The 16244-nt window shown below is 38.0% G+C and overlaps 1 protein-coding gene across 2 annotated transcripts; it reads right to left on the bottom strand.

Moving 5' to 3' along the window:
• Positions 1-1562: 1562 nt before the first annotated feature.
• Positions 1563-15717, bottom strand: Smp_085790.1 (hypothetical protein; the record flags this gene model as incomplete). 2 transcript variants are annotated; one of them, XM_018799347.1, is made up of 5 exons in its annotated part: positions 1563-1745; positions 3972-4060; positions 5287-5522; positions 9428-9715; positions 15449-15717. In XM_018799347.1, the coding sequence occupies 3 exons, from the start codon at positions 15640-15642 to the stop codon at positions 5312-5314; spliced, it is 693 nt and encodes a 230-aa protein (XP_018651144.1). The 2 variants fall into 2 exon arrangements, with proteins under 2 accessions (XP_018651144.1, XP_018651145.1); XM_018799346.1 differs by lacking the exons at positions 1563-1745; positions 3972-4060 and adding an exon at positions 8076-8159 and having other exon boundaries at positions 5312-5522; positions 15449-15642.
• Positions 15718-16244: the final 527 nt, after the last annotated feature.

Below are 16244 nucleotides of genomic sequence, written 5' to 3'. Positions count from 1 at the left end.
TCACTGCTTCGTAGTTAATACATGCAGTTCTAGCATCTTGAAAAGAACAGTTCGGCATTCTTAACAGCTCCTTTTCCAGACCTGGTATGTTAATTCCAGCAATTAACCGATCTCTCAGCTGTACATGAAGTTGATCACCAAAATTGCATTTGGCAGATTGTCTTCGCAATTCAAGGATGAAGTCTTTAACCTTCTGGTAATCCTGACGAATCATCTTATGAAATTTTGCTCTCTCACGACATTCAAAACTGGTGCACTTCACATGATTTAATAGTAATTCCTTGAGAGTTGTATATGGGAGTGAAATCGGCTTATCTGGATGGTGGTCTATCTTCAATTGACTCATGATCTCAACTCTATAAATTACTAAAATCTCCACAAAACCCCTTCTGATAATTATCTGGATATGCCAAGGTTTTTAGTAAACTGTAGGCTTCTTGACCGATGAATGTAAGAAAATGTGCCACAATTTTGTCACCCTTCATATCTTTCTTGGTCATGCTCCATATCTCAAACCTTTCAAGGTAATCCTCAAAAGCTTCAGAAGTTGAATGAATGTCCAACTGTTGTATCGCAGGCTCCATCGCGACGCCAATATGATAATCAGAAGTATTTGAATTGTAGTATAAACTAGTAATCCCAGGAATAACGCAATGTAATCAAGAAGTATTAGATGTGCCCGAACGAATATATTGTATTTGGGATTCAAAATTACAACAGTCATCAATACGAAGAAGTCATTGATTTATTTAAACATCACATTACTACTATTTAAATGTTTGTCTGAAGAAAAAAAAAACATTTTCGACAAAATTCAAAGTATTATGGATATGATGGGATAAATAGTCAGTATCATATTCTTTTACTCATTGTGACCCTTGTTCAACATTCTTTCCATTTTAATTCAATGTGATGATTACTCTGTGTGATGTTTGTTTCTGTTTCCCAGTATGAGATATTTTATTCTGCATAACATATGACATTCTTGTATTAAGTGAACATGATCTATACTCACTATGACATGCAGCATCTGATTTATTTTTCATATATGTGATTTCATCCTGATTAATTATCAAAATGGACGTACAATTAAATATATTAATGAGTGTATTTTTGTGTAGAGTCACCGTCATCTTGTTTTAGGGTTAATAAATCTCTTATATCAGTCTTAGTGTTCTTACTTTCACGTCGTGGGAATCGCAGCGTATCTCCGTTTTTACAAATATAAGTAATAAGTGATTCCGACATAACAATCAGCGACGACCAGATATAACAATTGATGAAGCAGTCATAACAGTTGACCACCAGTCATAACAATTATGATGGTTTGGGTCGGAATTACTAACCTTAACATTATCTTAAAACTGCAATTTAGAAAGTGTAATTTATGTGTCCAAGAAATGGCAGTTTGTGATAGTCAAAATAACAAAAAACTTGTTACGCTGCAAAAATTTGATATATTTGCATCTAAACAGAAAGAAATCTGAAAAATATAGTGTTCATATACAATGAGTACACCAATAAATATTGAAAGAACCAACAATATATACGTGCACTACAATAAAAAAGCAGTACAGCATATCTTAGACATTGTAAAAGATATTAACAGGTATATATCCAACAAATGACAAAGATAACAATCAAAGGCAAGATGTGTTGTAGTCTTTAAAGGTCTTGTTCATTAATATAATAACATCAGAAGATGCATGGACTATCCACTTTAATAATTCACTCGATATGTGTGCCTGAAATATAAACAGGAAACACGTAAGACAATTTGAGATAAATCAGATTAATAAACTCTATTATTTAAATATGATTAATCATTGTTGCCAGACTTGAACTCAGGAGCTACTACATAAAATCATGATGTGATTAGTGTCTTTTTACCAGTCCAACCATCAACAAGGTATCAAACGAATAAAATGACTGGAATAAAAGTCAATATGATGAATACAAAAATGAACAATACGAAACTACAGAAGAAGGAATAGTTTAAAGTAACTTCTATCAAATTTTTGGTCTAAATTATTTTATATAAGAGTTAATCATATTTTACAGTGAACAAATAACTTAAGTGAAGTAGATTTACATGTACTATATGGTGGTTGGAGTTCAAGAACCGAATATTCAATCAAACCATTATCATACAATATGACAAATAACTAACGAAAAATGTTATACATTACATTCGTGAAAGAATAAAACATTTATTTCCTTGTTGTATCCTTAGATTTCATTTTTTAAAAAAGGAAATAAATAGCCAATTCATCAAATCTTTGTGTTATTTCGTGAACATAAAGGACAAGTTCCAATAATTGGTTATTAATAAACTTCTGGATAACCAATTTATTTTTCTATAAATTTATAAACGCTGTACTAATATACAAAATAAAAAAACATTACCTTACGGACTAATAACATTTATATTCCACCAGAAATACTTTAAACCACAACAAATATTCAAATCGTATATAAGAATAATGAACACTAGATGCTACCTTTCTACCAAATGTTTAGACATTTATATGGTAAAAGTTATTTAGTCAATCGAGACGTAGAACCTGGCACATATGTACGTTGGTCCAGGTTGCCACAGCCCTTTAGCACAGCGTGATGAGAATGTTAGGGGAAATCCCAAAATAGTAGAGGTAGTAATAATATTAGTGGCAATAGAAAAAATTAAGTATCGAAGATACGATTCAAAATGTAAATTGGTGAAATAAAAATATATAGAATTCAGAAGCTTAGAATCTGGGGAAAGACGAAAAATGGATGCACCCAAACTACTGCAAACTGTTTTGAGCCATTTCCTTCAAAGTCTCTAAACACTGGTTACAACAACCACGAGGGACCCAACGAGGTACTCTACACCTAACATATCACAGTTCGATTGTCAGTAACTCTATGGACTAGTGCCACATCTTGATTTGGTTGCCCCTATCTTTCTTACAACCTACTCCTGCACCAGACAACATCACAAGTTGAAATAGGTGATGGTTGGGCATACGTAACACATGTCCTAACCACCTCAGATGATAGAGATCCACTAACGACTTTATCAGTTGATTCGCCCCATTTATCTGGTACCCCATACTTAAATACGTTATTGCTCACCCGATGGTCCCAAAATACACAAGCGATACCTAGAAGGCATCTATGATTGAATACCGCTGACCTGGGAATATTGTCTATTCTTAACGGCCATGTTTCATATCCATAAGGTAGAACGAAGCGGACTGTCTCACAATAAATTCATTATTTAGTTAAAAGATAGATATCTCGTCTACGCCACAAGTTGCTAAAGGTCAATCGAGTTTTTGGGATCCGTACCGAGATGTCGTCAGACAACAGACGTCAGAAATGATGAGGATCTCAGGATAAATGAAGCAGTCGATGCGCTCAGCTACGTCATTTCCTATTATTATTTCAAGCGCTGACTCAAGCCAATCTTGAAGCGAAATTTCGCACTTAGATGGAGAGAATCGCAACATGCTTGGATTTTTGCCTTACTTTATAGGTCTGAATAGTAGTATATTGTTACCTATAACCGTTTCCTTTACCATCTCTTTAGCTTTCGCTACCCACTACTGCTCATAACCAGCTCACATTTGAGCTGTTTTCGCGCCTCATAGTACTCGGAGCTGACTGGTTGAATTCCCGAATGTCTATCAGTTCGGTAGACGCCGCTAAAATCCACTAATTTTTCTTAACCTTTTGGTTTAAGTTACTGGCATATGTCACTGCTGTTTCCAAAGAATTCTGGATATCATGGCAGGCTACTTTAAGGTGGATATCACAATCATGGTTGACCAACTGTTCCTCTAGTTGTTCCTGAAATATATTCTTGATTTTTCCATCATTAAGTTGAAACACTTGGATTGCCAGAATGTAGACTGATAAAAATGACTTAAAGAAACCATTATACAGATAATAATTAAAGATTTTAAAGGGAAATAACTATTACTTACGCAAATGCGGGATGATGGAGCGGAATATGCAGGGGGTAGACTTCGTTAGGAAATGATAATAATGTACAATTTGAACAGTTTTTTATAATCTATCAAGAAACGGAGATAACAACTAAGTGAAATACATTTCACATGTGAGTAAAAATATATCAATTATTTTAATGAAAAAAAAATCACAAAAGAGATTATTTCTTATATGATTATAAGGTCGCTATAATTTTGACTCAATGGTCAAATTTAGCGGGGATATTTTTTGTTAGGAACTGGTGAAGTTCTGGTGACAAAAAGGAACGGCAATGGTTACAATAAGGAAATACCAAGTGTGAAAAGTGGGGTAAAAGTAAATAAAGTTATACAGTCTGATAATCATTGTGCCTATGTTAAAATGCCCATCCTCGAGTTTCTAAATTCATTAATGGGCTAACATGTGATTTACTCACCAAATACAGGTTTTGCATCAATAACCATTAATAATCAGCTGAGCTTAATGTCTTTTGAAATGAGATGGGATATACGTTCAGGAATCAAAAGCTTACAATTATACCCTTTAGCTTAATTCTTAGTGTTTTGTGCTAATGAGTGATGAATCTTTAAAGCAAGACGAATAGTTTGTGCATAACTGATGTAATACTTAATTTGTCATTAAGTAACTTCTATAAAGTTGAAAGTCCTAATACTCATATGAAAGGCATTTACTTGATTTCTATCACAGCCTTACTCCGGCGTAATTTCACTGTTTTTACTGGAAGCATGCTGACCACATGTTTCTGGTTGGTGAAAACTCTCACGAAATGTAATTTATCAAGCACCTTGTAAGAAAGTGAAAAATACTTAGAATAAACTTCAATTTCTATAATTGGAGAATATTGTTTCAGGACTGTGTAGCTTCATTCAACCCACCAATCTCAACAGTCTTACTAAACAAATTGGTTTAGTGACTGATGAAATCTCAGCATGAATATGAGAATTTCATTTGATTTCATATAATTTATCCCAATCGTGGAGCGGGTAAGATGACCGTCTACCTATCACAGGGACAGTATACTGAGTATTCGTTTACGAATATGAGACACAACTCCAGCAGAAATTATGCGTATATCAAAAGTATTTGTCTATGACACTTGTGTATGATGGAGCGATTAAATGAGAAATACTAGAGAAGTAAGAAGTGGAGTATTAAATGAAACTAGCCAATAAGTTGTTAGGATTCTGAAACTTTACATATCTTTCACCTTAAACCATGGCGTCAAAAACAATTTCAAGTGCATGTGAAACACTAATATAAACTAGGAAAATGCGAAAAGGTTTAGCTTACTCAAATAGAAACCAGACTGTTTTTGCTATCCTGTGAAATCTGAATCGATATCCATACACAAAACGTTATCAAATGTAGGGAGGACAGTAGATGAGTCGAGAACTTGACTCTCTGCTGACACATTAGAGTCCGAGTTTTCTTTACTTGTCTCTTGATCTGAGAAATTAGGCGGAATTAAACCTTTAAGGGGATCAGGATTAAACGGCACTATCGCGAGTGACGGTTCGGATGAAAGCCTAATAAAATTGCATTATTTTAGTAAAGAAAAAGAGTTGCATGGTGAAAAACGAAATGTTCCCTTGCAAACAAGTAATGAAATATGATCTATTTTCACATAAGGTTACATACTTTACAACAGAGTTCAACAAAAAATGGAATATCCATCGAACAACAAAGACGAGTCTTTTTGACGTTGTTTTACGATTACATCATGGATCGCGTCGGTAGCCGGATTTGTGCGACAACGAACTTTAAAATCGCACTATTTATAGCTTTCCTTATGACTAGTGAGAATAAAGTCAGAATAAAGTGAAATATACAGTATTTCTCCAAGTGAATATCAATAAATATAACTGTTTCCCGTAGTTATACATATCAATGAGTGAGGTATGCAGGTACTCACCGCCTTCTCGCGGCATTACTGTTGTTTACGAAATTGAGAGGACGAAAAGCGGATGTCCGGCTCCTTAACAGGGTTGGTGGATATGGGGAATTCACCTAGGGTGGTTGAGAAACTCTGATTCCGAACCAATGGTGCACATGGGCTCCAGGATCCTTAGGGAACAAAAAGCATATAAACCTATTGTTGACCACCGGCTACCATGGGACTGTATCTCCTTACGTTGTTTCACTGCTTTGTGGATTAGGCTTTTAGGTCAAAGGTTAGGGGTGTGGCTCCCTAAGAAAACCACCTGCTTCAGTTTGGGCACTCGGGCAGTATCACAGCCCACACACAAATCAACGATAACCGCTACTAACTTCATTGTTATCTATTTGATGCCCAATTGTACTTGTTTATGTGTTCAAATAAATAAATAAATAAGATTAATAACTTATGATCGACAGTGAAAGAAACAATCGATTATTTAAGCTAAAATGACTCGAAAATAGTTTTCATCATGAAGAAGCACATACCATTTGTCATCATTCCAAATTAGAATATTTGATACTTCACATCTTTACTCGTTATCTTAACTTATTTAGTCAGTCTCCCATTTCTTGACAACTGTTAGGATCATTAATATCGAGTAGATGGAATGTGGCTAGCAGTGGAATCCAGGACGTGCGTTTTGTCCTACTTGGGACTTGCCAGCTGGATGTGCATGCGTCTCAGAGTTGATGTTCGTGTCGAGACACGAACTCCGTACCGTTCACTTTAAACTCCATGGTTATTCACTTAGTTACTGAGTTCAGATAGCCACTTACTTGTGCAACAGGCATGACTTTTGATTCAATTTGGAACGGTTTAGGCTATCTCGTTTTTGAAGTTTTGACTCACATTTGATGAGTCTGGAATATCTGAATCCGGAGGCTAAGTGGATAACGTGATGGAGTTTGAAGCAAATAGTTCGGCGAAACTATAATTTATGGGCTAGCCAATCACAAGCGTTTGGGGGATTTCAGGGTCACAGCGCCAATATTAGTACCTGATGCTCATGTACGATCGATTCACAGGGGATTTTAGAGGAGACATGACAATTAAGCGGCTACAATAAATGGGACTACTGAGAAGTTCCTTTATTTGTAACTGCGGTAATCGAATGACTTGTAGACCTTGTACAGACTACCGTGATGTTGTCCTTCGATTTAATATATGTTGGAGGAAGATGTCTGCTAGAACAGAAACCTTTTTCGCTCGATCTAGATTGAGACTAAGGCAAATTATAATAATTGCTGCAAACTGTATAATAAAAGCACTAGTAACATTGGCTGCAATATTCGCAGATGTTACTAAAGCTTCGGCTGTTCAGTGATGAGTATTGTAGGGATATATGCGTAATGAAAATGAAAAGCTTATACAACTGGAGCACACACAAACAATATTGAAGCTATGAGGTCAAGGCTGCGAGTTTTTGCGACCATATCATGGCTCCAGGGACTGACTATTACGGAGGCATATAGATGAGTTCCTCTAACTTATGCATTACGAATTTAGAACCTTTGAACCTCTTTCTAACCTTGACAAGTTTTTGGACCATGTAAAAGAAGTGTATCCACCTTAATTCTTTGGTTTTGTATAATATATTTTTACTTCATACTGACTGGCTAATATCGCCCAAGGTCACTTGAAATTCGTTCGAAGGTTATCCATAAATTATAGTCTCGCCAACGGTTCTGGGCTCAAGTCCCGGAGTGAGCATCAACTCCGGGATGCATGTGTATCCAGCTGGCAAGTCGCAAGAAGGCTAAACGCGCGTACTGGATTACACCACTAGCCCCATTTTATATATTCTACACTAACTTGGGTCATAATGGCTATATTGGAGAGATCCGCACAATGTGCACATATGCCGAAACAACAACCACGGGATAATCCAACCAATCTCAAACTGAAATGTTAAGATCAGTATTTTCAATGAAATTTTTCAGTGTTAATCTGAAGTGTGGTAAAATTGTATCATGTTTCACACTATTTCCGCTTCTTTGTTTAATTTATATTATTACCACAAGAAAAACGATTGTAGACGTAAGCATCTTTTTTATCCGAAAAATGTTAAGTCATGGTGAACAAAGGAGTACTAAAATGTCTAAACCAAAAGTTGATTGTAATACTAAATGAAGAAACTTACAGTCCTCTTAGAAACGTATCTGTTGGATTCATTCGTTTTAATCTTAAGTGATCCTTCAAATCATTTGAAAATCGTAAGGGTGATCTGTGATGAAATTTAAAGTAAATTAGTTGATACCGATAAGAGATGAGAAAATGTTATCAATCTAATTTTCGTACAATTATTAACAGGTATGTAGTTCAAGTTACTCCTTTATTCAAAAAATTTGAATATCATCATTGCCATGAGTTGGGTTCGGCTAATTAAGAAATCATGTATGTTAAGAATAAAACAAATGTATAATTCAGCAATGAACGACATTTCTCAGTTGTCAGTTAAATTATTGAGTCGGCGAATTGTATACATATCAGATTTCATAAAACCAAATTCCTTGACAAATGTAACCAGGGCAAGAACAACAAGGTTTGCAGAATAAAATGAATTTATTCTATTTTGCGGTTTTTCGACGGCTTTGAATACATTTCAACCTTAACTATGTTTATCCATACACTTTATATCCCTATTGTTCTTACTATTATGATTTTGATTATCTTTTGAACATTTACCTAAACCTTATAAACTAAAGTATGCTGAAAATTTGTAAATGATTGTATTAATAAGTGTACTTTTAGGTTCTATGTAGCTGATGAGAAACCGTGGAGTAAAATGAATTTATTTAACTATTAAAACCTTGTTCCTGTTGTTTACACATCAGATTATTAATTATACACTAGCTCAATTTATTTGAACTTATTGAATGACCAAAAATTTGAGATATGTAATTTATTACTGTCCTGGATGTCGTCTAATAAGTGATTGATGAATAGATCGTTCTGTTTCTACAATCTAGTTTTCTTTCACACATCTACAAGACAGTCTCGTACTGTTATATACGTAGCAGGTAGAAGTACCTCGCAGTCACAGTGAACGACTGTACAAGTAGCAAAGATCAGTATTTTTCTGAAGTCACATCCTTGATAAATCAGTCCTGTTTTAAAACATTACAATATAATTGGTGTTTTATTCCCGAAGACAACTTAAAGTTTCCGTTTCTTATGCAAATTACGCTATATCGTCGTCAGTAGAGCTGCAATGACCTTTCTAAAATTTTATTTTCTTAAATTTTAGATGCTAACCTTTTAAGGAATAATCAACTCTACTTTTGTGACTTCTCGGTGTTACTGTAACTTATTTTCGAATCGAATAGCCGAGTTAATATGTAACATCCTCAAAGTTCACTATTCTCATTTATGTTATGAGCAATATCTACGCATACATAAGAATTCATAGTATCTTGAACTTCATAAAACTTATTAACATTCTAAGCTGAGGTTATGCGTTCAGGAAAAAGAATATATATATATATTAGAGACCTTTCGGTTTGCTCGTCTTCATCAATATCCTCATCGTCATTAATAGTAATAACACCCGCTTCTTTGTTGGTGTACAATGACAAGTTTTGATACAAGTGATGGGCGGAAGCGATCTGACTTGAGTTGAGTGGAAAGCAGGACGAATCACTAAACGGAGGTGAGTTGCAATCACTTTGAATTTTGGATGCGTCGACCGGTAAGGTTAGATTCATTTGAGCAAAATGATTCGCCATAGCCGTTTCACAGAGGTAATATTTGTGGGGTATAACATTATCCAGAACAGGACTCCTAGAAAAATTTAAAAATAGCAGTAGGAAATGAACTTTGCAATTTTTGTTTATCATTCTTTTTCGAATCGAAACATAAATTAATTGCCTAGAAATGTATTTATTTTTTAAGTTCTAATATAAGTGACAATAATTGCACAGATAGGAGATCAGGAAAGACTTCTGTAAAGCTTAAATACTTAGTTATTCGCATAAGTGTTGTCGGTGATCAATCTCAATCAATAGTTACCATTTGACTGTTCTGCCTTGGTATTTTAGTCCCCTGGTAATATCATAACCCAAGATAAAAGCCAGTTAGTCATGATATATTTCTTTAATATTCTTTACATTGTTCCTAATAGCACAACTGAAACAAATATTTACGGAGTGTTATGAAAAGATATATATTTTCATTTAGCACTTCAAGTCACTTATAAGAATCTCACTGGAGATGTTTCAAGGAAGATTCCTTTGAATATATATCACGTCTAGTGAATATCTGCACTTTGCAGCCGTTCAATAAATGTGAATATATTATCGGTGAGATTATAATTTACGGATTTCTGACGTGCTTTTACAAAAGGACAGTGATTTCGTACTTGTTATGAATTGACTGCTTTTGTGTATTTATTGCATCGAAGCATACTTGGTTGGCTTTGACTTGATTTATTTTAGTTAGGGCTTGGAATTTTCCCTAAAACCCACTTTAATGTTATCCTTTTCAGTTGATTTTCAAGACAGTTGACTTTAATCACAAATGTGGACAGCCAAATAGCTTATTCAATGTGGAAGGACTGCAATGTGATGAGTACAATAAGTGGTTCGATAAGATGTGCACCCGTATAAATCCCACCGAATACAAAAGGTGCTCAAAGCCTTACGTCTATTAGTTTCGTATTTTTTGTTGTTCGAGCAACACATTACTCAACCAAGAGACAATTAGCCTTCTGGCGTTGGCCATCAAAAAGGTTGATGAGGGATGGACTGGTAACATGAATACTGACAGCGAAGAATGTGTCAGTGTCGTAAGTCAGTCAGTCAGTCAGTCACAACGTAGAACTTCGTACGTACGTACATCAGTTCGAGTTGCCATACCACATTAGCACAGAGATGCAGTTGTCGATTCAAATCCCATAGTGGTAGAAGTAGTAGGAGTATAATCAGAAATCCAAAAGATTAGGGGTTTCAAGAAATTATTGAAGGAGTATAGTACAGTGAAATAAATTTGGAAAGAGAAAAAGATAAAGACATGAGGAATTCAGAAGATTAGAATTTGGTAGAACACAAAGAGTGGATGCATCTTCGCCATTGCAAACGATTTTGAGCCATGTCATTCAAGGTCTCTAACCATCGGTTGCTGTCATCTCGCGAATCCCAACCAGGTAGTCTACACCTACCAACATGGCCCAGTCCACTTGTCAGTGACTTCATTGATTTGTGCTACGTTTTGGTCTGGCCACCCCTAGCTTTCTTCCAACCTACTCCTACACCATGAAACATTGCACGTCGGGGCAGTCGGTGGTCGGGCATACGTAACACATGTCCCAGCCATCTCAACTGATGAAGTTTCACTACTTCATCAATCGATTTGCCATCCCTACCTAGTACTCGTTTCCTAACAACTGCATTACTTACCCGGTGGTCCCAGGATATACGAGCAATGCTTCGAAGACACCTATGATCGAACACTAGTAGCCTACGAATATCCTCTACTCTTATTGGCCATGTTTCACTGCCATAGAGTAGGACGGAGCGAACTGCTGCACAGTAAACCCGTCCTTTGGTTGCTAGACGGATATCTCGCCTACGCCATAAATGACGCAAGTTGGCGAAAGCTAGACGAGCCTTCTGTATCCGTGCTGAGATTTCGTCACATACCAGACCACAAGGGCTGATGAGACTTCCAAGATAAGTGAAGTGGTCTACACGCTCAACTACTTCACTCCCTATCATTAGTTCAGGTGTCGATGCAACCCAATCCTGAAGTAACATTTTGCACTTCGAGGGAGAGAATCGCATTCCGAACATGCCTGCATTGTTGCTTATAGTGCTCAGAAGACTCTGCATGTTGTCAGCGTCTTCACCGAGTAAAACTATGTCGTCGGCGTATTCTAAGTCGACAAGTGAGTCTCCTGGTAAAAGTTCAACTCCTGGAGGTTTAGCTGATGAAAGTACTATCTCTAAAAGTAAGTCAATGACAAAGTTAAACAAGAATGGGGAGAGTGGACAGCCCTGACGAACGCCACTTGTGGTAATCAGTTCTGATGACAGTTCGCCATAGGCTCTAACTCGACCAGTTGTGCTCGAGTAGAGAGCCTTTATGAGGTTAATGTACTTCTTTGGTACTCCTTTCAGTGACAAACATTGCCATAGAACCTCACGATCAACAGAGTCAAATGCCGCCTTAAGGTCAAGAAATACTACTATTGTGGGACGTCTGAATTTGTGTCTATGTTCTAGGACCTGACGTAGGGTGAATATCTGGTCTATGCAACCACGTCCAGGTCGAAAACCAGCTTGGTTTTCTCTAGTCTGCTCTTCACGAGCTTTGGTTAGGCGACCTAGTATTATTGAAGCTAATATTTTAGACACTATATTAGTCAAACTGATCCCTCTGTGATTGTCACAAGAGGACTTTTGTCCTTTCTTATAAACTGGCACAATCAGTGATTGGGACCAGTCAGATGGAATTACGTCCAGTTCCCAGATTCTACCTAAGACCTCAGTCAATCTCACTGCTAGTACTGGACCACCATCCTTAAAAATCTCAGGGGTCAACCTGTCAGGGCCTGCTGCTCTCCCTCGCTTCAGATTTCCTATAGCTTTTTCAACCTCACAGAGGGTTGGAGGACTTACATCAATTTGCCATTCAGGACGACTGGGGATCGTGGGTAATTGAAGTGTGGCTGAAGGCCAGTTGAACTGATCCCTAAAGTGTTCTGCCCATCGATCCAACCTCCTGGATTGAGAATGAATTATATGCCCATCTTTATCTGAGATGGTTTCACTGATATTCGGGTTCCTAATACCGGTTTCTTTAACGAGTCTGAATAGCTGCCTACTGTTACCTATTGCCGCTGCCTTTTCCATCTCTCTTGCTTTCGCTACCCACCACTGTTCACGATCATTACGTAGGCTTCTTATAAGCCTGCGCTTAAGTTGACTCCGCTCTTCGTTATGTTCAGAGCCAGGTGGGATGAGTTTTCGAGCATCTATCAGTGCGGTAAATGCTGTTGAGATCCATTGTTTCTCCCTGACCTTATGGCTTACCTTACTAGCGGATATCACTGCTGTTCCCACAGCTTTTCGGATGTCATTCCACGCTGCCTCGGGGTGGGCACAACTTACATGTCTGTCTAACTGTTTTTCCAGTTGTTCCTGAAATATATTCTTAGCTTGCTTATCATTAAGTAGAACCCTTAGAGGCTTCCCTGCAATGTCTTTCCTACGTCCAGTAAGACGCAGATAGATACGTGCTCGCACTAGAGCATGATCTGAGTCTAAACATGTGCCCCAGAATGATCGACAGTCTTCTATCGAACCCCTCCATCGGTGGCTGATAGCGGTGTGATCTAATTGGGTCCAACGTTGGGACGAATTCGGGGGTCGCCATGTCAAAAGATGTTTTTCCTTATGCTTAAAGTTAGTATTTGCAAGAAATAGGCGGTTATCTGAGCACAGCTGCAACAGACGGTCGCCATTATCTGTTCTTTTAGCCACGACACCATAAGATCCACCCAGGTGTCTTTCCCTTTCACTTAGTTTACCTACTTAAGCATTAAAGTCACCAGCCACTATTACTACATCAGAACGCCTAGCTTTTCGGAGAAGGTCAGAAAGTTTCCTGTAAAACTCATCTTTTATATCGTCTGAGCTGCAGTCAGTGGGAGAGTACGGAGAGACCACGAAGAGGCAACGACGAGTTTCCCTATCTTTCCGAGTCCTTACTGTTCCGTTTAGTCGGACAGCGCATAGACGACTGTCTACTGGGATCCAGTCTAAAAGAGCGAGTTCTGCCCTGGGACTTAATGCTATACCTACTCCAGCGAGGCCACGGGAAGCAGCATCAGGGCTTCCAGATACACGAAGCGTGTATCGAGATAGTTCTTTATTTTGATTAGCTGAGGTCAAATGAATGACACTACTCGGATCTTGTATGCGCGTTTCGGAGACGCAGCACACATCGATGGTGTAAGATTCTAAAGTCCTAGCTAAGGAAGCCTGTTGTCCTATTTGGCACAATGTTCGGACATTAAAAGTTCCTATATGTAGTTTAGAGCGTGGTTTCAGGAGACCAGAAATAACGTTCCGTGTACTTGAATCGTTTGCCCTAGCGGTGCGAGGTGATAAAAGGACGTGGGAAGGGTTATTCGTGGAGATAAGAGAGTTATTAAGAGGTGTAGGAGGGATTTGAAAGTGACCAACTTGGTCTCGTGTGCAGTTACGGGTATGAGGGCAGTTATCACTTCCCGGTTGCCCACACCGTGGAAGGGTTCTTCTAGAGGTACCTGAAAAGGAAATTGGGTTAGAAGTGGTCTTAATGACCTGAGAGCGTGACTGCAGTGCCCAAACGACAACTGCTTGAGGTCGGTCACACACGACCTTTTTGTGGGGGATTTTTGACGTGTTAGCTCCGTTCTTCAAAGGACCTTACCGCCGGAGACGGATATTCGTGGGATAAGGCGAGGTGTGCATTTTTAGGGTCGACCTTTTCTAACCCCACCCCTCCTTGTGGGAAGGCAGCATCGCTGTCATGCTGGTTGTCTGAAGGAAACACCTTACTGCTGTCACACCTCTGTACAGTCGGCAGTACGACTTCGCCTTCGGACCTTAGGATTGCTGCTTTTAGTCTTACCGCTCTTCAACCGACCTGTCTGGCATGGTAGGACCTCGAGGAACCATTGTTCCAGCCAGCATAGCTCGATTGCTTCATCACGATAGGCAAGCCCAACCACCACGTCAAGGTAGCAGCAACGGTCGGGCATATGTATGTATTATCTTTTTGCTCTCTACAGATATAATAATCTTCGAGTTCATAGCAAGAAGGTCCGAAAACTGCGACCTAATAAGACAAGAGCGGAGTTCCGTCTTTACCATCGAGTAGTCAATGATTGGAACGCCTTACCCGAACAAGTGGTATGAGCCTTATCAGTGAACATTTTCAAGGATAAACTGGACATTAACTGGAATAAAATCTTCAAGGATTAACAGGTTCACCAACCTACTATCCTTATTACTGAATATTGACTTACGAGTCACACAAAATTGATGTTGGAGATTTGCTTATTCACTCAGGTCATTAGCTATAAACTATATATTAAACTGATAATCGCATCAAACTAATGTTTGGTGTGTAAATTGGAGGACTTCAATTATTCCCAATTTACAGGTTTTGGGGAAATATCAGAGTTGTCCCCAAAAGCATATGAAAATTCATGGTTTTCACCAGTTTAAAGAAATTCGGGGGCAAAACCCCATAGCAATCAGAATGCCGGTTATTTCGCCAAATTCAGTGTATACCGTTTTCCAGAGTTGGAGAAACTATGGGGGAATATAGAGGAAAACCACAAAAGACCAGAAACGTCTTGGAGGATTGTGGGAAAAACAGAGGATCAGGGGCAATCTTAGGGGTTTCGTTGCATTCCAGTAAAATATCTTCAAGATCAGGGAGTCGAAGTTAACTTCAATAGACTAAAGTTTCGGGGAAGCGAATGTACATTGCATTAACACCATGCAAGGGGTATTTATGACTTACATTCGTCTCCTTTTTTCCGATGTGTGAGGCGGCTTGACGGGATTACTAATACCATGGATGTTCGGCTTAAGTTCTCCCATGAAGTTGAAAACATTTGTCTTAATGTTGTCAGAATAGAATGAACTGTCAACGACGCTATCACCAAAGTACTGTCGTCCAACAGAACCACCGAAACCCTGGTTGTCTTCAACCATGAGCAATCAGCTGTCACGAATAATCCCAAGGGTAACACAAGTAACGTATGAATTCCAATATGTAACGTGTCCAATGTTCTTGTGACGATCTGTTATAAAACAATGTGAAATTTAACTTACTCATGTAGACGGTTTGGTAAGAGCTTCAGTAGCTGATAACTTTGTTATCAGATTGATGTTTCTATTCATCAAGTGCTCCACCTAAACGTGGATATTACGTGTGCATAGATTTGATTGTTTAACCTCCTCCCGGTACAGTTTACTGAACTTCCTGTCATTGCTTATTTCATAATAACTTGTAAGAATGTTTTAATTTTGCATATATGTTGTTGTATTTAGAAGCTTGGTCATATTCTGTGCCAAATATTTGTCGTCAAGAGAAACGGGGTCGCTTGTTTGCGGTTGATAGGATATAAACATAGTTCTTGAGGATACCACGGATATTCTAGTTTTACAACTAGCAACCAGTAGTATCTTCTACAATCGATCGTTCCCAGTCGAATAGAAACCAGAAGTCAGACGAGGAGAGACAGGAAAGATGTATTTCATTCGTTACCAATATATCGAGAGACTTCGTTCTTAACTGGCTATTGTAACGTAGG

The sequence above is a fragment of the Schistosoma mansoni genome, chromosome 3, assembly GCF_000237925.1.
Source record: "Schistosoma mansoni strain Puerto Rico chromosome 3, complete genome".
NCBI classification, from domain to species: Eukaryota; Metazoa; Platyhelminthes; class Trematoda; order Strigeidida; family Schistosomatidae; genus Schistosoma; species Schistosoma mansoni.
The sequence above is the reverse complement of the archived record's forward strand: the minus strand, read 5'-3'. Positions and strand labels throughout refer to the sequence as shown.